Genomic DNA, 23044 nt, shown 5'->3' with positions numbered 1-23044 from the left:
AATAATGATGGCTTTAATGAAATGTTTGAATGCTAATGAAAGTTCCTTCCTGCTTTGTTAACAGGCTTTTAAATACTTAAGAGAAGAAGTTAAGACATTTCAGGGCAAGCCAATCATGGTAAGAAACATTTGTTAGTCCATCATGAGACAAGAAGGTTTTTGTTGTCTGTCTATTAACAAACAAAGATGAATAACATTTTATAAAACCCATAATGATTTTAAAGAAATTTCTGGCTCATATGAAATGCTATTTCAGGAAATTAGTGATAGAATGTCAAAATACTTTGTAAACAGCAGTTTCTTCTAGAAGTATAACTTCAGACAGCATGAAGTTTAAGTTAGATGCTGATTGACAATGTGTAAGATAATCATAGAACTCAATCCTGCTCTTAGGAGCAGGAATAATTTTTTAGTAACAAAGGTGGAAAACATTCTCAGTACTTTCATTTCAATTAACTGCATCACTGCATTAATAGCCATTTGGGAACCAGGAAATTGTCGTTGATGACACTTGCTCACAGTTTACATGTCTAATCTGTTCTCACATCCTATGAAATCTGCCTTCAAAACTTCTTTCAATCATTACTACCATTGTTTAGGCTTGAGCAATTGGAATAGCCTTTTAGCTGTTAGGCCTTCAGCTTTCCCCTCCTTACAGTCCATCCTCCACATTATTTTAAGTGTGAAAGTAATACCTATATGTGGTAAGAAAGTCAAATGATTTATAGTAAATAAGTTAATTAAATCTCCCTGTCCCAGATTCCTCCAGTCATTTTCCCTAGAGGTGATGAGAGAGAGCAGTTTTTTCTGCACCTATCTAAGAATTTTCTTTCTGTCTTTACGTGAATGGAAATATATAGTATATACACGCCTATTCTTTTCTCATAATAGATATTTTCATTCACCATTGTTACAGGTATACATTTAATATTGTTCCGTGATTTAATTATTAAGTTGTTCTATTTACAAATAATTTGTAACATATGCTTTCTTTAAAAGTTTTTTTTATTGTGATAAAATATGCATACATACAATTTACCATTTTTAAGTGTACAGCTAACCCAGTGGTGTTTAGTACATTCACATTGCTATGCAACCATCACCGGTATTTATTTCCAGAACTTTGCAGCATCCCCAGAAACTCTATACCCATGAAACCATAACTTCCCATTCTTCCCAGCTGCTGGTAACTTCCCTTCTAGTCTCTGTCTTTCTGAATTTACCTATTTTAGATACCACATATGAATGGAATCATGCAATATTTGTCCTTTTGTATCTGGCTTATTTCACTTAGCATAATATTTTCCAGCTTCATCTATGTGGAGCATGTGTCAGAACTTCATTACTTTTTATTGGCTGAATAATATTCCATTGTATGTATATACCACATTTTGTTTATTCATTATCTATTGAAGGATGCTTAGGTTGCTTCCGTCTTTGGATTACTGTGAATAATGCTGCACAACTATCTGAGTCCCTGCTTTCAACTCTTTTGGGTATATACTAGGAATTACTGGGTAATATGATAATTATATGTTTAACATATCGAGGAGTGTATAACTGTTTCCAAAGCAGTTGTATCCTTTTATATTCCCACCAGCAATGGAGGAGGATTCAAATTTTTCTACATCCTTAACAACACTTGTTATTTTTGCTTTTTGGATAAAGCCCTCATCCTAATGGGTAGAAAGTGGTATCTCATCATGGTTTTCTGCTTCGTTTTCCTAGTGACACATGATATCGGGCATCTTTTCATGTGCTTCTTTGCCATTTATATGTCTTTTTTGGAGAAATGTCTGTTCAAATCCTTTGACCATTTTTTAAATTGGGTTATTTGTTGTTGAGCTGTACCAGATCTTTATATATTCTGGATATTAAACTCTTGTCAGATATATGATCTGCAAATATTTTCTCCCATTTTGTGGGTTATCTTTTTTACTCTCTTGAAGTGTCTTTGAGGCTCAAAAGCTTTTAATTTTTATGAAGTCCAATTAATTTTTTTGTTATCTGTGCTTTTGTTGCCATACTTCATAAATTGTTGCCAAATCCAAGATCATGAAATGTTTCCCCTATGTTTTCTAAGGGTTTTATAATATTAGCCTTTCCTTTTAATTGAAATATAGTTGATGTACAATATTATGTTCATTTCAGGTATACTACATAGTGATTTGACATTTGCATACATTATGAAATGATCACCGTGTTAAGTCTAGTAACCATCTGTCCCCATGCAAAGTTAATACAATATTATTTAACCATATTCTTTTTAAAAAATATTCATTCATTCATTCATTCATTTATTTTGGCTGTGCTGGCTCTTAGTTGGGGCATGTGGGATCTTCATTGTGGCATGCGGACTTTAGTTGCGGCATGCAGGCTTCTTAGTTGCGGCACGTGGACTCTTAGTTGCGGCACGCGTGCGGGATCTAGTTCCCCGACCAGGGATCAAACCCGGGCCCCCTACATTGGGAGCGTGGAGTCTTAACCACTGGACCAGCAGGAAACTCCCTGACCATATTCTTTATGCTGTATATTACATCCCCATGGCTTATTTATTGTATAACTGGAGGCTTGTACCTCTTAATTCCATTCACCTATTTACCTGCCCCACAACCCCCTCCCCTCCGTCAACTACCCAAATGTTCTCTGTATCTATGAGTCTGTTTTCATTTTGTTTTGTTTGTTTTATTTTTTAGTTTCCACATATAAGTGAGATCATGTGGTATTTGCTTTTCTCTGTCTTACCTCACTTAGCATAATTACCCTCTAGATCCATCCATGTTGTCACAAATGGCAAGATTTCTTTTTTATGGCTGAGTAATACTCCACTGTGTATATATATCACATCTTCTTTATCCATTCATCTATTGATGGGGACTTAGGTTGCTTCCATATCTTGGCTGTTGTAAATAATGCTGCAGTGAATATAAGGGTGCATATATCTTTTGGAATTAGTAGTTTTGATTTCCTTGGGTAAATACCCAGAAGTGAAATTGCTGGATCCTATAGGAGTTCCATTTTTAATTTCTTGAGGAAGCTCCATACTGTTTTTCCATAGTGGCTGCACCAATTTACAATCCTACAAGTGCACAAGGGTTCCCTTTTCTCCACATCTTCGCCAACACTTGTTATTTGTTGTCTTTTTGATGATAGCCATCTGATGGTTTTGAGGTGGTATCTCACTGTGGTTTTGATTTCCATTCCTCTGATTATTAGTGATGTGGAGCATCTTTTCTGTCTGTGGCCATCTGTGTGTCTTCTTTGGGGGAATAAAAAGTCTGTATTCCGGTCCTCTGCCCATTTGTATATGGTGTGAGAATGTAGTCCAATTTGATTCTTTTGCATGTAGCTATCCAGTTTTCCCAGCTCTCTTTAAGAGGCTGTCTTTTCCCCATTGTTTATTCTTGCCTCCTTTGCCATAGATTAATAGGCCAAATATGTGTGGATTTATTTCTGGGCTCTCTCTTTGGTTTCATTGATCTGTGTGTCTCTTTTTGAGCTAGCACCATACTATTTGATTATTGAAGCTTTGTAATATAGTTTGAAATCTGGGAGCGAAATACCTCCAGCTCTGTTTTTCTTCCTCAAGATTGCTTTGGTATTTGAGGTCTTTTGGTGTCCATACAGAGTTTAGAATTACTGTTCTATTTCTGTGAAAAATGCCCTTGATATTTTGATAGAGATTGCTTTGAATCTGTAGATTGCCTTGCTTAGTTTGGTCATTTTAACAATATTAATTCTTCAGTCCATGAGCATGGTGTACCATTTCGTTTGTTTGTGTCATCTTTGGTTTCTTTCATCAATGCCTTATAGTTTTCAGAGGATAAGTCATTTACCTCTTTGGTTAGATATTTTATTTTTTGATGCAGTTATAAATGGGATTGTTTTCTTAAAATCTCTTTCTGATAGTTCATTATTAATGTATAGAAGGGCAACAGATTTCTGTGTATTAGTTTTGTATCATACAGCTGTACTGAATTCATTTATTTTAATAGATTTTTGATAGCATCCTTAGGCTTTTCTGTATATAGTATCATGTCATTTACAAACAGTGACAGTTTTACTTCTTCCTTTCCAATTTGAATTCTTTTTATTTCTCTTCCTCGTTATTGCTATGGCTAGGACTTCCAGTACTATATTGAATAAAAATGGCAAGAGTGGGCATCCTTGTCATGTTCCTTGACTTACTGGAAATGCTTCAGCTTTTCGCCATTGAGTATGATGTTGGCTGTGGGTTTGTCATATATAGCCTTTATTATGTTGAGGTATGTTCCTTATATACCCACTTATTGGGTATATAAGGAACATACCTGTCATAAATGTTAAATGTTTAATTTTCAAAAGCTTTTTCTACATCTGTTGAGATGATCATATGATTTTTATGTTCAGTTTGTTAAAGTGATATATCATATTGATTTATTTGCAGATATTAAACCATCCTTGATCCCTGAGATAAATCTTACTTGATCATGATGTGTGATCTATTTAATGTATTGTTGAATCCTGTTTGCTAATATTTCGTTGAGGATGTTAGCATCCATGTTCATCAGTGATATTGGCCTGTAGTTTTCTTTTTTGTGTCTAGTTTTGGTATCTAGGTGATGCTGGCCTCATAGAATAAGCTCAGAAGCATTCCTCCTTCAATTTTTTGGAATAGTTTAAGAAGAATAGGTGTTAATGCATCATTAAATGTTTTGTAGAATTCCCCTATGTAGCCGTCTGTCTGGTCCTGGGTGGGTGAGATTTTTGCGTCCACCCTTTAGGAGCAGATTCTCTGTTTCCTACAATCTTCTCAGTGTCCAGTATGCAAGCTCCACTGATTTTCAAAGCCAGACCTGGCGCCTCATCTTCTTGTTTTAGGACCCTCAGCCTGGGGAGCCCGATGTGGCATTTGGACCCCTTGCTCCTTGGGGGAGGAACTCTACAATTGTGATATTCTTCCTGTTTGTGGGTCACCAACCAGGGGGTTTGGGTCCTGACTATGTCTCATTTCCACCCATTCTACCCATCTCGTGCTTCCTTTTTCATGTCTTTAGTTGTGGAAAATCTTTTCTGCTAGTCTTCAGGTTGTTGTCATAGATACTTGTTCTGTAAGTACTTGTAAATTTGGTGTGTCCATGGGAGGAGCTGGGTTTATTTCTGGGTTCTCTATTTCCATTTAATTGATCTGTATGTCTGTCTTTATGCCAGTACCACACTATTTCAATTACTGTAGCTTTGTAGTAAGATTTGAAAACGAGAAGTATGAGCTGTTCAATTTTACTGTTCTTTTTTAATACTGCTGAGGGTATTCAGGGCCACTTGAAATTTCATATGAATTTTAGGTTGGAGTTTTCTGTTTCTCCAAGCAAATGCCATTGGGACTTTGATAGTACACTGAGTCTGTGTATCATTTGAATATTGTTGTCATCTTAACAATATTGAGTCCTCCAATCCATGAACATGGGTTTCATTCTATTTATTTAGGTTTTTCATTTCTTTCAGCAATTTGTAATAGTTTTCATTGTATAGGTGATGTATTCCTAAGTATTTTGTTCTTTTTGATATTGTTGTCGATGGAATTTTCTTAATTTCCTTTTCAGATTGTTCATTCCTAGTGTATAGAAATACAACCATTTTGAGTGTTGATTTTATATCCTGCATCTTTGCTGTACTAGTTGATTAGATCTAACTTTTTTGGGGGGTGGGGGTGGGGGTCTGATTCTTTAAGAATTTTCTACATGTAAGATCATGTCATTTACAAACAGATCATTTTACTTCTCCTTTCTAGTTTGGATGTCTTTTATTACTTTTTCTTGCCTAATTGCTCTGGCTAGAACTCCCAATACTATGTTGAGCGAAATGGCAAAAGTGGGCATCCTTGTCTTGTTCTTGATCTTAGGGGAAAAACAATCAGTCTTTTACCACTGAGTGTGATATCAACTATGTGCTTTTCACATACGGCCTTTGTCATGTTGATGAAGTTCCCTTCCCTTCCCAGTTTGAGTATTCTTACCTTGAAAGTGTGGAATTCTTTGAAATGCTTTTTCTGTATCAATTGAGATGATCATGTGTGTTTTTCCTTTGTTCTGTTAATGTGCCATATTACATTGATTTTCTTATGTTGAACCACCCCACCTCCCATCCTCCCTCCCCACCCTCCCACTCCCATTTCTGGAATAAATCCCACTTGGTCAAGATGTATTTTTTTGTGGATTTTTAAAATCTATATTCATAAGGGATATTGGCCTGTAGGTTTTACCCCCCCTTGTAGTGTCTTTGTCTGTTTTATCAGAGTAATACTGGCCTCTTAGAATGAGTTAGGAAGTGTTTCTTCTTCTTCAACTTTTTTGGAAGAGTTTGAGAAGGATTGGTGTTAATTGAGAAGGATTGGTGAAATTTTTTTCTTTTCTTTTTCATTATGGTTTATTACAGGATATTGAATATAGTTCCCTGTGCTGTACAATAGAATCTTGTTGTCTATCCATTCTGTATATAATAGTTTCCATCTGCTAGTCCCAAACTCCCAATCCAACCCTCCCTCACCCCTCCTCCCCTTGGCAACCACAAGTCTGCTCTCTACATATATGACTCTGTTTCTGTTTTATAGATAAGTTCATTTATGTCATATTTTAGATTCCACATATAAGTGATATCATACGCTATTTGTCTTTCTCTTTCTGACTGATTTCACTTAGTGTGATAATCTCTAGGTCCATCCATGTAGCTACAGATGGCATTATTTCATTCTTTCTTTATGGCTGAGTAATGTTCCGTGTGTGTGTGTGTGTGTGTGTGTGTGTGTGTGTGTGTGTGTGTGTGTGTCTCACATCTTCTTTATCCATTCATCTGTCAATGGGCATTTAGGTTGTTTCCATGTCTTGGCTGTTGTAAATAGTGCTGTTATGAACATAGGGGTGCATGTATCTTTTCAGATTATAGTTTTGTCTGGATATATGTCCAGGAGTGGGATTGCTGGATCATATGGCCTCTTTGAAATTTTAAAATCACTGATTCAACCTCCTTCTTAAAGGTTTATTCAAATTTCCACCTTCTCGGGTCAGTTTTTGTAGTTTGTGTGTTTCTAGGAATCTGTCCGTTTCGTCTAGGTTATCCACATGTTGATCTGCCTTTGTTTACACTGTTCTCTTGTATTCTTTTTATTTCTGTAAAATCAGTATTTGGGTCTGATTTTAGTTTTCATTTCTGATTTAGGAATTGGAATCTTTAACCTTTCTTAGTCAGTCTAGCTAAAGGTTTGTTCATTTTCTTGATCTTTTCAAAGAACCAGCGTTCAGTTTCATTGATTTTTCTGTCATTTTTCTGTTCTTTTTATCTCCATTCTAATCTTTATTATTTCCTCCTGCTATCTTTGGTTTTAGTTTGCTTCTTTCTAGTTTTTAGGTGGTAGCTTAGGTTATTGCTTTGAGATCATTCTTTGTTAACATAGGTGCTTATAGCTATAAGTTTCCCTCTTTGCACTGTTTTTATAACATCCAGTAAGTTCTTTTTTATTGGGTTATAGTTGTTTTACAATGTTGTCTTCATTTCTGCTGTACAGTGGAGTTCCCTGTGCTATACAGCAGGTTCTCATTAGTTATCTATTTTATACATATTAGTGTATATATGTCAATTCCAATCTCCCAGTTCAACCCACCCCCCTTCCCCCCTTGGTGTCCATATGTATGTTCTCTGCGTCTGTGTCTGTGTTGCTGCCTTGCAAACTGGTTCATCTGTACCATTTTTCTAGATTCTGCATATATGCATTAATATACGATTTTAAAAAAAATTATTTATTTATTTTTGGCTGTGTTGGGTCTTCGTTTCTGTGCAAGGGCTTTCTCTAGTTGTGGCGAGCGGGGGCCACTCTTCATCGTAGTGCGCGGGCCTCTCACTGTTGTGGCCTCTCTTGTTGCGGAGCACAGGCTCCAGACGCGCAGGCTCAGTAGTTGTGGCTCACGGGCCCAGTTGCTCCGCGGCATGTGGGATCTTCCCGGACCAGGGCTTGAACCCATGTCCCCTGCATTGGCAGGCAGATTCTCAACCACTGCGCCACCAGGGAAGCACACGATATTTGTTTTTCTCTTTCTGACTGACTTCACTCTGTATGACAGTCTCTGGGTCCATCCACATCTCTACAGATGACCCAGTTTTGTTCCTTTTTATGGCTAATACATCCAGTAAGTTCTGATATGTTGTGTTTTTGTGTTCATTCATCTCAAATTATTTTCTAATTTCTCTTGCGATTTCATCTTTGACCCATTGGTTAAGAACGTGTGTTGTTTAATTTGTGAATTTTCTAGTTTTCCTTCTGTCATTGATTTCTAGTTTCATTCCATTGTGGACAGAGGAGATACTTTGTAAGATATCAGTCTTTTGAAATTTATTAAAACCAGTTTTGGTCTCTCATAGAGAATGTTCCATGTACACTTGATAAAAATATATACTCTGGTGTTTAGAGTACTGTCTGTCAGTGTTTGTAGTGTTATTCAAGTTCCCTGTTTGTTTATTGCTTTTATTTCATTTATTTATTTGGTTGCATTGGGTCTTAGTTGTGGCAGGAGGGCTCCTTAGTTGTGGCATGCAAACTCTAAGTTGTAGCATGCATGTGGGATCTAGTTCCCTGACCAGGGGTCAAATCTGGGCCCCCTGCATTGGGAGCATGGAGTCTTAACCACTGTGCCACCAGGGAAGTCCCTGTTTATTGCTTTTCTGTTTTGTTATTATTCATTATTGAAAGTGGATTATTGAAGTCTCTATTATTGCAGAACTGTCTATCCTTTCAGTTCTGTCAGTTTTTGCTTTACATATTTTGTGGCTCTCTTGGTAGATGCATGTATGTTTATAATTGTTTTATCTTTTTGCTGGATTGAACCTTTTATCAATATATAATCTCCTTTGTCTCTGATAACCTTTTTTGACTTTGTTTTGCATAATAATAATATAGTCATCTTAGCTGTATTTTGATTACTGTTTGCTTGGAATACCCTTTTCAGTTCTGTTAATTTCAATGTCTTTGAATCTAAAAGGAATCTCTTATAGACAGCATATGGATGAATCTTGTTTTTTTTTTTCAACCCACCAGTGTCTGCCTTTTAAGAGGAGAGTTTAAGCCATTTACATTTAAAGTTCTTACTGATAAGTAGGGAATACTTCTGCCATTTAGGTATTTGTTTTCTGTGTGTCCTAAATGTCTTTTCCCCCTGAATTCCTCCATTATTGCCTTTTTTGAAATTTTGTAATGTAACTATTTTGATATCCTTTCCTATTCTGTATACTTTTAAGTTTTGTTTTGTTTTGTTTTTAGTGGTTCTCTTGGGGGTTACAATTAACATCTTAAATATATAACAACCTCATTTGAATAATACCAATTTAGTTTCAGTAGTGTACAAATACTCTGCTTCTATACTTCTCTGTCCATCCCCCTTTATATTCTTATTGTCACAGGTTACATCTTTATATGTGTGCCCATTGGTATCACTTTATATTGTTTTGTTCATTTCTCTTTTGAATCATAAGGAAAAAAGAGGAGTCACATACCAAAGGTGCAGTCAGCCCTTTGTATTTCTAGGTTCTGCAACCAGTCCCCTGTGGATACCAAGGGACAACTGTACAATAATATTTTTTAAATTTACCTATGTAATTACCAGTGTTCTTTATTTCTTCTTATGGCTTTGATTGTTTGGTGTCTTTTCATTTCACCTTGAACAACTCCCGTTAGCATTTCTTGAAGGGTAGGTGTACTGATTACCTTTTATCATTTTGTTTATACATCTTTTTCCTGATCGCTATTAGGTTTGTCCATGGTTTTCATTACTTATTGAGTATACTTAAGATAGTTGATTTAACGTCTTTGGCCAGTAATTCTAATGTCTGAGCTTCCTCAGGATGGTTTCTATCAAATTCTGTTTTTCCTGTGAATGGACCATAGTTTTTTGTTTCCTTGTGTGTTTTGTAATTTTTTTTGAGAATTAGACATGCCAAGGTAGTGTAAAGTGTTAACTCTGGAAATCTGATTCTCCTGCTCCTCATATATTACTGATTTCTTTGCTTGTTGAGGGCTATAGCTGTTCATTTGTGACTTTTCCAAATTATTTTCGTAAAATATATATTCCTTGTTGTTTGTGGTCACTGAAATTTCTGTTCCATTATCTCTGCATTTGGCATGTGACCTAAAAAAGATTTCCCTAAATGTCTGGCTCTGAATAGGGTAATGCTGGTGGCAAAGGATTTTGTCCTTTTAAGTCAGTCACCAGTGCTGCTGTGAATAAAAACTAAGACGAGCATGGGCACTGATTTCTCAGGAATCCACCAGACCAACCACAGTGCACCCTCAATTTTTGGAGAACAAAGTCCCCACTACATGCCTTGGCACCAGCCAGCCACTCCAGGAACACAAGCTACTGAGGGGCAGGGATGGTAGCTACTTTTATGTACTGCTCACTTAGAAAAGATCAGCAGCCTCTCCTTTTGTCAAGCACTCACCTAGTTATAAGTGTACAAGCACTCTTTCTTGCTTAATTATTGATGCAGTGGAGGTACCTACGCATAGAGCCTATTCTGCTGTTATACCACTGTTTTTCTGTTTATATATGCAATTATAACTTTAGGATAATACCCTAGAACTAAATTATCTGTATCGAAGAGTATATCCATTTACTTATTAGGTAGAACCAATTTACACTCTTACAGTATTTTTTTAAATTTATTTATTTTATTTATTTACTTTTGGCTGTGTTGAGTCTTCATTGCTGCACGGGGGCTTTCTCCAGTTGCGGTGAGCGGGGGCTACTCTTGGTTGTGGTGCACGGGCTTCTCACTGTGGTGGCTTCTCTTGTTGCAGAGCACAGGCTCTAGGTGCACGGGCTTCAGTAGTCGTGGCTCGCGGGCTCTAGAGCACAGGCTCAGTAGCTATGGTGCATGGGCTTAGTTGTTCCACGGCATGTGGGATCTTCCAGGACCAGGGCTTGAACACGTGTCCCCTGCATTGGCAGGCGGATTCTTAACCACTGCGCCACCAGGGAAGTCCCTACAGTATTTTTTATTTCTTTAAAATTTCCTGTAGTTGATTCTCTGATTTTCCAACTTTTTTTTTTTTTTTTTTTTTTTGGCCACACTACACATGTGGGATCTTAGTTCCCTGACCAGGGATTGAACCTGTGCCCCCTGCAGTGGAAACATGGAGTCTTAACCAATGGACTGCCAGGGAAGTCCCCATGACTATTTTTCTGTGAAGATTTTCTTATTGATCTGTATGAGTTCTTAGAGGAGCTTAATCTTCTTGTCAAATTAACTATTTGTATTGTTACTATGTTTGTGGTATTTGTGTGGAAATCCATTTTGTTGTAGTAAGATTACAAGATTGATATTTTTCTTTATGCCTTTGGATTTGAATGTAGTTTTGCTAGGCCCTCTCTAAGAAAAATTTTCTTTTTTAATCAACATTCTTATAGTTTACATACAATAAAATGTACTTATTTGAAGCATACATTTTTATTAGTTTTTGCAAATTTATGCACTGTTGTTTCTCACTCAGTCTCCCCTCATCAACATCCAGTGTTGGCAATTATTGATCTGCTTTCTGCTGCTATATGTTTGTTTTCTTCTGTAGTTTCATATGAATGAAACCACACAGTATATTCTCTCTTGTACCTGACTCCTTTCACTTGCCATAATTATTTTCAGTAAACCGTATTGTAGCATGTATTGGTAATACACTCTTTTTTATTGCCAAGTAGTATTCCAGTGTAGGAATATACAGGCATACCTTGGAGGTATGGAGGGTTCAGTTTCAGACCACTGCAGTAAGGCAAGTCACACGAATTTTTTGGTTTCCCAGTGCATATAAAAGTTACATTTACACTCTACTGGAATCTGTGAAGTGTGCAATAGCATTATGTCAAAAAATGTACATACCTTAATTTCAAAATACTTTATTGCTAAAAAAAAAGTGGCAATCATCATCCATGTCTTCAACCAGTTGTAATCTTTTTGCTGGTGGGGGATCTTGCCTTGATGTTGATAGCTGCTGATGGATCAGGATGGTGGTGGCTGAAGGTAGGGGTGGCCATGGCAGTTTCTTAAAATAGGACAACAGTGAAGTTTGCTGTATCAATTCTGTCCTTTCACAAACCATTTCTCTGTAGCACACAGTGCTGTTGATAGCATTTTATCCACAGTAGAACCTCTTTTAAAATTGGAGTCAGTCCTCTCAAGCCCTGCCACTGCCTTAACAACTAAGTTTATGTAATATTCTAAACCCTTTGTTGTCATTTCAACATTCTTCCCAGCATCTTCATCAGAAGGAGATTCTATCTCAAGAAACCACTTTCTTTCCTCATCTATAAGAAGTAACTCCTCATCTGTTTAAGTTTCATCATGAGACGGTAGCAATTCAGTCCCATCTTCAGGCTCTACTTCTAATTCTAGTTCTCTTGCTATTTCCACCGCATCTTCAGTTACTTCTTACACTGAAGTCTTGAACTGCTCAGTTATCCATGAAGGTTGGAATCAACTTCTTCTAAACTCCTATTCATGTTGGTATTTTGTCTTTCCATGAATCATGAATGAACTTAATGGCGTCTAGAATGGGTGAATCCATTCCAGAGGTTTTTGATTGACTTTGCCCAGATCCGTCATCCATGGCAGCTACTATATAGCCTTACGAAATCTATTTCTTAAATAATAAGACTTGAAAGTCGAAATTACTCCTTGATCCATGGGCTGCAGAATGGAAGCTGTGTTAGCAGGCGTGAAAACAACGTGAATCTTAACATGCATCTCCATTAGAGCTCTTGGGTGACCAGGTGCATTGTCAGTGAGCAGTAATATTTTGAAAGGAATCTTTTTTTCTGAGCAGTAGTTCTCAATAGTAGGCCTAAAATATTTAGTAAACCATGTTGTCAGCAGTTGTGCTATCATCTGAGCTTTGTTGTTTCATTCACAGAACACAGGTAGAGTAGATTTAGCGTAATTCTGAAGGGCCAAAGGATTTTTGGAATGGCTAATGAGCATTGGTTTCAACTTAAAGTCACCAGCTGCATTAGCCCATAACAAGAGAGTCAGTCTGTCCTTGAAGCTTTGAAGCCTTGAGGCCAGGCATTGGCTTATCCTCTCTAGCTATGAAAGTCCTAGATGGCATCTTCTTCCAATATAAAACTGTTTTGTCTACGTTGAAAATCTTCATTACTTATTTTAGCTAGATCTGCTGAATAATTTGTTGCAGCTTCTGCATCAGCACTTGCTGCTTCATCTTGTACTTTGATGTTGTGGAGACGTCTTCTTTCCTTAAACCTCATGAACCAACCTCTGCTAGCTTCAGACTTTTCTTCTGCAGCTTCCTCACCTCTCTCAGCGTTCATAGAATTGAAGAGAGAGTCTTGCTCTGGATTAGGCTTATGCTTAAGGGAATGTTGTGACTGGTTTGGTCATCTATCCAGATCACTAAAACTTTCCCACATCAGCAATAAGGCTGTTTGGCTTTCTTAGCATTCGTGTGTTCACTGCAGTAGTCCTTCTCATTTCTTTCAAGAACTTTTTCTTTGCATGCACAACTTGGCTTAACTGTTTGGCACAAGAGGCCTAGCTTTCAGCCTGTCTTGACTTTTGACATGCCTTCCTCACTAAGCTTAATCATTTCTAGTTTTTGATTTAAAGTGAGAGATACGTGAATCTTTCTTTCACTTGAATACTTAGAGGCCATTTTAGGGCCAAATTGGCCCAGTTTCAATATTGTTGTGTCTCAGGGAATAGGGTGGCCCGAGGAGAGATAGAGAACGGGAGAACTGCCCATTGGTGGAGTCAGAAACACACATCTGTTGATTAAGTTCATTGCCTTATATGGGCATGGTTTGTGGTGTCCCAAAACAATTACATTAGTAACATCAAAGATCACAGATCACCATAACAAAGATAATAATTTTGACAAAGTGAGAAATATTACGAGAATTACCAGAATGTCATACAGAGACACAAAGTTATTAAATGCTGTTGATATAAAAATATTGGACAGTATTTTGTACACTTGAAACTAATAAAATACTGTGTGGGGACTTCCCGGGTGGCACAGTGGTTAAGAATCCGCCTGCCAGTGCAGGGGACATGGGTTCGAGCCCAGGTCTGGGAAGATCCCACATGCCGTGGAGCAACTAAGCCCATGTGCCACAACTGCTGAGCCTGTGCTCTAGAGCCAGTGAGCCATAACTTCTGAGCCTGTGTGCTGCAACTACTGAAGTCCACGTGCCTAGAGCCTGTGCCCTGCAACAAGAGAAGCCACCACAATGACAAGCCCACGCACTGCAATGAAGAGTAGCTCCCGCTTGCTGCAACTAGAGAAAGCCTGCATGCAGGAACAAAGGCTTGACGCAGCCAAAAAAAATAATAATAAATAAATACATAAAAAAAATTTTTTAAACTGCAATATTTGGGAAATACAATAAAGCAAAGTGCAATAAAATACGGTATGCCTGTAGTGCGATTTGATTATCTAGTCACTTGTTCTTAGACATCTTCGTTCTTTCCATACATCTGTTTTAGTTAACTGTCTTTTTAAATCTTTTTTCTATCTTTAAAAATTTGGTTGTTAGTCTGATTATTGATTTGTAAGCGTTCCTTACGTATTCTGGTTACAAGTTTTTTGTCAGATGTGTATTACAAATATATTTGCCCTAGTTTGTGAATTGCCTTTTGCTTTCTTAACAGTGTATATTAAAGAGTAGACTTTTAATTTTGATGAAGTCTGTTTCATCTCCTTTTTCTTTTAGGGTTCATTATTTTTGTCTTCTCTAAAATCAACCCCTCCTAATGTCATGAGTATTTTTTTTCATGATTTCTTCTAGAAGTATTATAGTTTTAGTATTTATATTTACGTCTTATGATCTATATCAAGTTACTTTGTGTTTTTTGGAAGGAAAAGTCAGGATTCTTTTTTTAAAAGAAGTATAATACTTGTTCCAGCACCATTTGTTGAAGACTATTCCTTTGTTGACTATTAAAGCATATATGTGCTTGGGTCTATTTCTAGACTCTGTTCTTTTCTGTTGATCTGTGTTTGTCCCTTAAGTCAGTTCCCTGCTGTTTTGATTACTGTAGCTTTATAATAAGTTACAAAATCAGATAATATGTAAGTTCTCAAACTTGTTTTGATTTTCCAAAATTATTTTTGGTATTCCAAGTCATTAACATTTTCATATAAATTTTCAAATCAGTGTGTCGATTTTACAAAAATATTTGCTGGTATTTTGATTGGGATTGCATTGACACTATACATTAATTTGAGAGGATTGCCACCTTATTAGTATCGAGTCCTCTAACATGGTATCTCCATTTATCTAGGCTTTTCGTTTCTCTCCTCATTGCTTTGTAGTTTTCGGCGTACTTGTCTTAAACGTATTTTGTTAAATGTATTAACAAGGTAAATGTAATTTTTTTGTGTTTGGGCCTTTTAAATCATTTGTATATTCATTACAGTAATGTATTCTACCCTACCTAATACAGAATCTCTTTCCTGAATCCATAAAGCATATTGTATTGAATGTAAACACTCCTTGCAGCATATTAACATGATTTCTTTACTACTTGCTCTTTGATGAAGTAAATTAATTTAATACATACTGATTTCTGTTTTATAGTACAGCATATACAAATACAAAATATAAATATTAGTAATTCTGTTCTTAACCTAAGAAAGATTTTTTTAATGGAGAGTTATTTATTTTAAAGTAGTTTAAAATCTGATGTGAAATTAGATTCTGACAATTTTTTTTAATAAAATGGCTTTAAATGCTTAAACTCCAATTTAGACCTATCATTTTTCTTAGATTTCATCTATTTTATGTAAAGATGCTTTTGCATGTGTTTTCCTCTAAATCATAGTTATTTACGTTTTTCACAAAAATTTAAAATAGTTATAAAAGCTATTATACCATAGTGCTATATTTTATTATAGTATCTTCGTGCCCAATTAATTGGAAAATTATAGTGTTCATGATTCAAAAATTAATAAAAATCACCCATGATAATTTGGGAGAGCTCTCACTCCTCACTCTTGTGCAGTGGACATCCAAGGTCAAGGGTCCTTGCAGACTTTGGCCTAGAGATATGCTTGTGAAGGAGTCCAGTGAAACATTTATTGTGTGTGCTAATAAGTTGCTTCACATTTTATCTTGTTTCTCTTGTAAATAAGCAAGAACGCTTTTTTTTTCTTTTTTTTTTTGCGGTACGCGGGCCTGTCACTGCTGTGGCCTCTCCAGTTGCGGAGCACAGGCTCTGGACACGCAGGCTCAGCGGCCATGGCTCACGGGCCCAGCCGCTCCGCGGCATGTGGGGTCCTCTCGGACCGGGGCACAAACCCGTGTCCCCTACATTGCCAGGCGGACTCTCAACCACTGCGCTACCAGGGAAGCCCAAGAACGCATTTTTTATTGCTCTTCCTCCATAGATCAATTCTACCTGGTATTAGTTCCTTTCAGGCTAAAGAACTTCCTTTGATGTTATAACAGTGCCCACCAGGGATGAGTTTTCTTAGTTTTTCCTCATCTAAAGCTGTCTTGTATTTCACACTCATTTTTGATGGGTACAGAATTCTGTACATTGATACATGTACATGGATACAGAATTCTGGGTTGATAGTTTTAATTTTTTTCCTTCTTTTAATATTGCATTGTTTTCTGGCTTCTGTTCTTTCTAGTGAGTCATTCTTGTAATATATGTTGTTTTTCTCCGCCTGCCGCCAAGATATTTTTTGTTTTGTTTTCTCTTTGGTTTTCAGTAGGTTGACTCTAATGTGTCTAGCTATGGTTTTCTATTTATACTGCTTGGGGTGTTCTGAACTTATTGTTTGTAAATTGATGCTTTTCACCAAATTGGGGGAATTTCAACCTCTAGTTTTTCAAAAAATTTTCTGCCTCACTTTCTCCTCTCCTTTTGAGACTTCAGTTACACATATGTAGTATTGCTTGATTCACTGCGATTCTGTTTTTCTTCCATCTCTTTCTTCTTCAGATTGGATACTTTCTGTGGACTTGAATTCATCTTCAAGTTGGGTTCTAGCATTTCTGTTTTAAACAATATATTCCTTCTCTGCTGAGATTTCCTCTTTTATTCAGTCTTTAAGAACATTATTTCCCTTTTATCCATAGCATATTTATTTGGTTTTAATAGATTAATTAGTAGAGCATGGCTCTTCTTGTTTCATCTTAATCCCACCTACTTCCCGATGTCCCCAGGTTTTTTGAAGCAAATTTGAAACTTAATTTCATCTGTATGTAAATAAACTAATACTGGTATCTCTAAAAGAAAGGGATTAAAAAAAATAGCCACACTACTATCACACTTTTTGAAAAATAAACAATAATTTCTTAAACATCAGGCACTGTTCACATTTTCCCGATTCACATTTTTTCTTTCTCTTTTTTCTTTTTTAAAATTTACGAATTGGGGAATTGCCTGGTGGTCCAGTGGTTCGGACTCGGCATTCTCACTGCTGGGGCCCCAGGTTCGATCCCTGGTCAGGGAACTAAGATCCCACAAGCTGCGGGGAGCGGCAAAATAATAATAATAAAAATATAAAATACAGTTTATGATTTTGTCCTCTACCTCTTTAGTTTTACTTTTGGAAGTATGTTTTTGAAATCACTGTTATTTGTCTTACAAAGTTTCTCACATTATACATTTCGTTAGCTATGTGTTTTTTTATTGTGTTAAAATACACATATATAAAATTTACCATCTTAACCATTTTAAATTTTAATTTCATTTATCAGTGCCATAATATTAAACACATTCACATTGTTGTGCAGCCATCACCACCATCCATTCTCATAACTCTTTTCTTGTAAAATTGAAACTCTGCCTATTAAACAGGAACTCTCCACTTTCCCCTCCTTCAGCCCATACTTTTTGATTTTTGACCATTTACCTCATATAAATGGAATCATATAGTATTTGTCTCCTTGTGACTTGCTTATTTCACTTTAATATGGTGTCTTCAAGGTTCATCCATGTAGAATATTGCAGAATTTCCCTCCTTTCTAAGGCCTGAATAATCCATTGTATGTATATACAACAATTTGTTTATCCATTCATCTATTGATGGACACTTGGGTTTGCTTCCACATTTTAGCTTTTGTGAATAAGGCTGCTATGAACATCGGTATACAGATTTCTCTTCAAGATTCTGCTTTTAATTCTTTTGCATATATACCCAGAAGTGGAATTGCTGGGTCATATGGTAATTCTATTTTTAATTTTTCGAGGGACCTCCATACTGTTTTCCACAGTGGCTATACCACTTTATATTCCCACCAACAGTGCACAAGGGTTCCAGTTTCTCCACATCCTGTCCAACACTTGGCTGTTTTCTGTTTCTTGATAGTAGCTCTTTTAATGAATGTGATGTGATATCTCTTTGTGGTTTTAATTGCATTTCTTCAAAGATTAGTGATGTTGAGCATCTCTTCGCCTACTTATTGGCCACTTATATATCTTCTTTAGAGAAATACCTATTCAAGTTCTCTGCCCACTTTTGAATTGACTAGTTATATTCTTTTCTTGTTTTAAAAACGAGCTCTTTTTTAATAAGTTTTTTTTAATATAAATTTATTTATTTTTGGCTGCGTTGGGTCTTCATTGCTGCACGTGGAGTTTCTCTAGTTGCAGTGAGTGGGGGCTACTCTTCGTTGCGGTGCGCGGGCTTCTCATTACGGTGGTTTCTCTTGTTGCGGTGCATGGGCTTCAGTAGTTGTGGCTCGCGGGCTCTAGAGCACAGGCTCAGTAGCTGTGGTGCATGGGCTTAGTTGTTCCACAGCATGTGGGATCTTCCAGGACCAGGGCACGAACCCATGTCCCCTGCATTGGCAGGCGGATTCTTAACCACTGTGCCACCAGGGAAGTCCCAAGTTATATTCTTGAGTGTAGTTTAACACGATCCTCTGACCTCTGTATTTCATGCAAATTGGTAGCTAGATCTAGAGGCTTAATCAGAATTAGATTTTATTTTGGAGCAGCAAAGAGAACAAAAACATGTAGTATATGTCTTTGTGTGTCTCTCTTATACTAGCTGCTGCTGATCATTGACTAGATATATTGATTTGTTAATGGTTGCAAAGTGGTACTATTTCTGTGCTTTTTTCCATTTATTATTTGAAACACTTCCATAAAGAAAAGCTTTCCTTCATCTTCATTACCCTGAGGTACAGCTCATATATACAATGTGTGATAAATGCTTGGTTCTAGCTTTTACTACCAGTTTTCAAAATAATGTGTCGGTTCCCTGGCAACCTTCAAAAACGACCATTCAGATATTTTTTGGTTTTGAATATTTAAACATATTTGGTGTGTTCGTTGTCCTTACTGATGAAGTACGGCCTCTTTGAGTCCTTTTGTAATGGTAATTTTCAATGTTCCTTGCTCTCTAGTGTGACAAGATGTTCCAGGCTCTTGTACATTTTGTGTCACAAGGCTCTGGAGTTGCCATGTTACTTTTATGGGAAAGTAATGTTTTGCAGTCCACTGGTTAGGCACAAGGAGTGCTTCTGGCTAATTGTTTGTTATTTCTAAGCTTTTTCTTTGAACAGAGCTATTAAATACTTTTTTTTAATGACAGTATATATCATGAGTTTATATAGATGCTTTCGATTTAAATTCAGGCTACATGGTTTTTACTTCTTCAGTTGCTGTCTGCATCTCTTTTCTCCCACGTGAAAATCTCAGATGTCAGTGACCCCAATATAATTTATGATTTGCTGTATCCAAAATCACAGACAGAAGTCTCAGAATAACAATACCAAAAGTCATTTAGAGTTTCTCTGTGTTATTCCTCTAGTTGGATACACATTTAGGTTCATTTTGCATTGAACTTTTACAAACTGATTTTTAAAAATTTTATTCAGTTTGTGCATGGCTTAAAAGTAAAATATCTAAAGCAGTATATTAAATTCATATTCACGTGTCTGTATGAATGCAAGTATATCTTCATATCCACATCTAACTTATCTAAACAACACCTTACTATACATACCTTTCTCCTTGCATTGCCTCTTTTTTTTTTTTAAATAGTATTTTCTGGAAATCACTCCATTATAATATTTAGAGCAGTTCCTCAGGTTTCTTTCTTTTTTTGTTTTTTCTTACATCTGATAATTGTTTGGATATACCACATTGTTTTCAATCATTGATGGACTTTTGGGTTGTCTCGTGTGTGTGAGTGTGTGTTTGGGAGAGATGTGGGTCTGAGCCCCCTCACCCCCCATGTCCCCCCACTTCCTATCATAGTAAGTGTCAGTGAGTAGCCGTATGCATCATTTTTTAAAAAACCTCTTTTTGGTCTGTGTATATGCGGTAAAGTTTCCTAGAAGTGGGGTTGATAAGAATACGATAATATGCATATGTGATATTTTGGAAGACATTGCTGAATTTTCCTTTTTAAGGGTTGTTGTTTTGAATGCCCATCATCAATGTATCAGAGTACCTGTTTTGCCACAGCCTTATCAATAGAGTATGTTGTCAAATTTTTAGACTTTTTCCAATTTTATAAGTGAGAAATGTTAATCCCATTTTAATTGCATTTCTCTTATGAGCAAGGTCTAGCATCTTTTCATATAAGAGCCATTTGCCTTTCTTTTTCCCCCTTGTGATAAGTTGCAGTTAGTTTTAATATTTTGACATTCACTGTTTTACTTTGTTTATTGTATTAATTGTATTTGCCATGTAAAAGTTTTTAAAAGTACAGCTATCAATCATTTCCTTTTCTTTTGCTCTACTAACTCTATAGTACATGGAAATAATGTCATGGAAAATATGTTCCAAATGTAAATTAAATGTATTTGTGAAAATATACACTTTATCCTTTGTGATTATATCCTTTGTGTTCTTCTTGCTTCTAGGCAAGGATAAAAGCCATCAATACGTTTTTTGCTAAGAATGGTTATCGATTAATGGATTCTAGTATGTATAGTCCGCCCATTCAAACACAAGCACAGTATGCCTCACCGGTCTTTATGCAGCCTGTATATAATCCTCACCAACAGTACTCTGTTTATAGTATTGTGCCTCAGTCTTGGTCTCCAAATCCCACACCTTACTTTGAAACACCACTGGTAAGTGAGATCCTCACAGAATAATACAATTTTTTCACTGAAGCTGAAATTTGAAGAAATCAGCTAGAATTAGAGTTCATGTTTTATTTTGTTTTGTGTTGATATTGGTTACTTTCTGGCTTGTAAATGGTGATAAGGATATTTAATCCCCCATATCAAATATATGCATATGACTAAGTCTAAGAGTTGAGCTATTGGTTCCTATCATTTTATTCTTTAAATGTTGCTGGGTAAATTAATAGACTGGAAAAATCCTGAATGATTTAAAATGATTTTAGTTTTGTGAAACTTTTTCAGAGAGAAATATTCTTTATTAAGTGTTGAACCAGTTGTTCCTTGTTCTGTAATTCAAGTGATAACTTGGAGTGAGTATTGCAAATGTTTAAAATTATTTTTGGCTTATCAAAGAAATTGATGCTAGGTTAGTTCATTAGAAGTTTCGTATGACCTTCACACCAGATTTTTGTCTTTACTATGAATAGCTTTTAAACATTAAAATTTTCTTTTAGGCTCCTTTTCCCAATGGTAGTTTTGTGAATGGCTTTAATTCACCAGGATCTTATAAAACAAATGCTGCTGCTGCTGCTGCTGCTGCTGCTGCTGCTGCTGCTGTGAATATGGGTCGACCATTCCAAAAAAATCGGTAAGATAAAAAACGATAGCTGGAATTTATTTATTTATTTTTAAATTTATTTAAGTTATTTTATTTTTGGCTGTGTTGGGTCTTCAGTTGCTGTGCACAGGTTTTCTCTAGTTGCGGCAAACGGGGACTACTCTTCGTTGTGGTGCACAGGCTTCTCATTGAGTGGCTTCTCTTGTGGCAGAGCACGGGCTCTAGGCGCGTGGGCTTCAGTAGTTGTGGCACTCGGGCTCAGTAGTTGTGGAGCACAGGCTTAGTTGCTCTGCGGCGTGTGGGATCTTCCCGGACCAGGGCACGAACCCGTGTCCCCTGCATTGGCTACAGGATTCTTAACCACTGCACCACCAGGGAAGCCATGTACTCACTTTAACTGACACAATTGGTTAAAGCATTTGAATATCTTTTTTTTTTTTTCCCTGCCTTGCGGCCTGTGGGATCTTAGTTCCCTGACTGAGTTCCCCAGATCAAACCCCGGGCCCACGGCAGTGAAAGCACCAGGTCCTAACCACTGGACTGCCAGGGGATTCCCTGAAGATCATTTTTAAGTGTACAGAAAATTTTACTACATATACACATTCTTAATTGCTTTATGAAGTTTCGAATGAGAACTCTTCATATTGTAAGAATAAAGGATTCTTTATAAACAAAAGATTACTTGTGCTCTTGTAGATGACCCTTAGTTTGGTGATACAGTAATAACAGCAAAATTGAAGTATTGCTAGGACATATGAGTAGAAGTACAGTGAGCTTTAAAAACACACACTGTCCTCTAACCTCCATCCTGTTGTTCCAAAAAGATTATTTAATTTCCATGTGCACACAGAGACAGTAATGTTTAAATCTGGAAAGACGTTTGTTATGATGTAGTTTTAATTCATTTTACAGATGAATTGAAGAAAGTGAAAGTTGAAGAGGATGAATACCTTGCTAGGGTTACATGGCTTTTCATCATCAGCAGACCTGAGATTAGCACATTTTCTTTTCTTCTACTATAGCTAGTAAAGTTTTTTTCTTAAAAATAATTGAGTTAATGGGCTTCCCTGGTGGCGCAGTGGTTGGGAGTCCGCCTGCCGATGCAGGGGACACGGGTTTGTGCCCTGGTCCGGGAAGATCCCACATGCCGCAGAGCAGCTAGTCCCGTGAGCCATGGCCGCTGAGCCTGCGCGTCCGGAGCCTGTGCTCCGCAACGGGAGAGGCCACAACAGTGAGAGGCCCGCGAACCCCCCAAAATAATAATAATAATAATTGAGTTAATACAAATGACAGTTTATAACTTCCCTTGTGAGGAGATACAGATTTCTCATGATTAGAAATAGTAGCTTTGTAAAAA

At 36.7% G+C, this 23044-nt stretch overlaps 1 protein-coding gene across 6 annotated transcripts in view; it reads left to right on the top strand.

Moving 5' to 3' along the window:
- The window catches only part of LARP4 (La ribonucleoprotein 4), a 66718-nt gene that overhangs the window by 28981 nt on the left and 14693 nt on the right, over window positions 1-23044 (top strand). For 5 of the 6 annotated variants that reach the window (XM_073788684.1, XM_073788685.1, XM_019934452.3 and 2 more), the window contains 3 exons: window positions 65-118; window positions 20862-21074; window positions 21584-21717. In XM_073788684.1, the coding sequence (XP_073644785.1) occupies window positions 65-118; window positions 20862-21074; window positions 21584-21717 (401 nt within the window). The remainder of the gene's footprint in view (window positions 1-64; window positions 119-20861; window positions 21075-21583; window positions 21718-23044) is intronic. The other variant, XM_073788687.1, reaches the window with a different exon arrangement.

The sequence above is a fragment of the Tursiops truncatus genome, chromosome 11 (assembly GCF_011762595.2).
Source record: "Tursiops truncatus isolate mTurTru1 chromosome 11, mTurTru1.mat.Y, whole genome shotgun sequence".
Taxonomy (NCBI): domain Eukaryota; kingdom Metazoa; phylum Chordata; class Mammalia; order Artiodactyla; family Delphinidae; genus Tursiops; species Tursiops truncatus.
The sequence above is the reverse complement of the archived record's forward strand: the minus strand, read 5'-3'. Positions and strand labels throughout refer to the sequence as shown.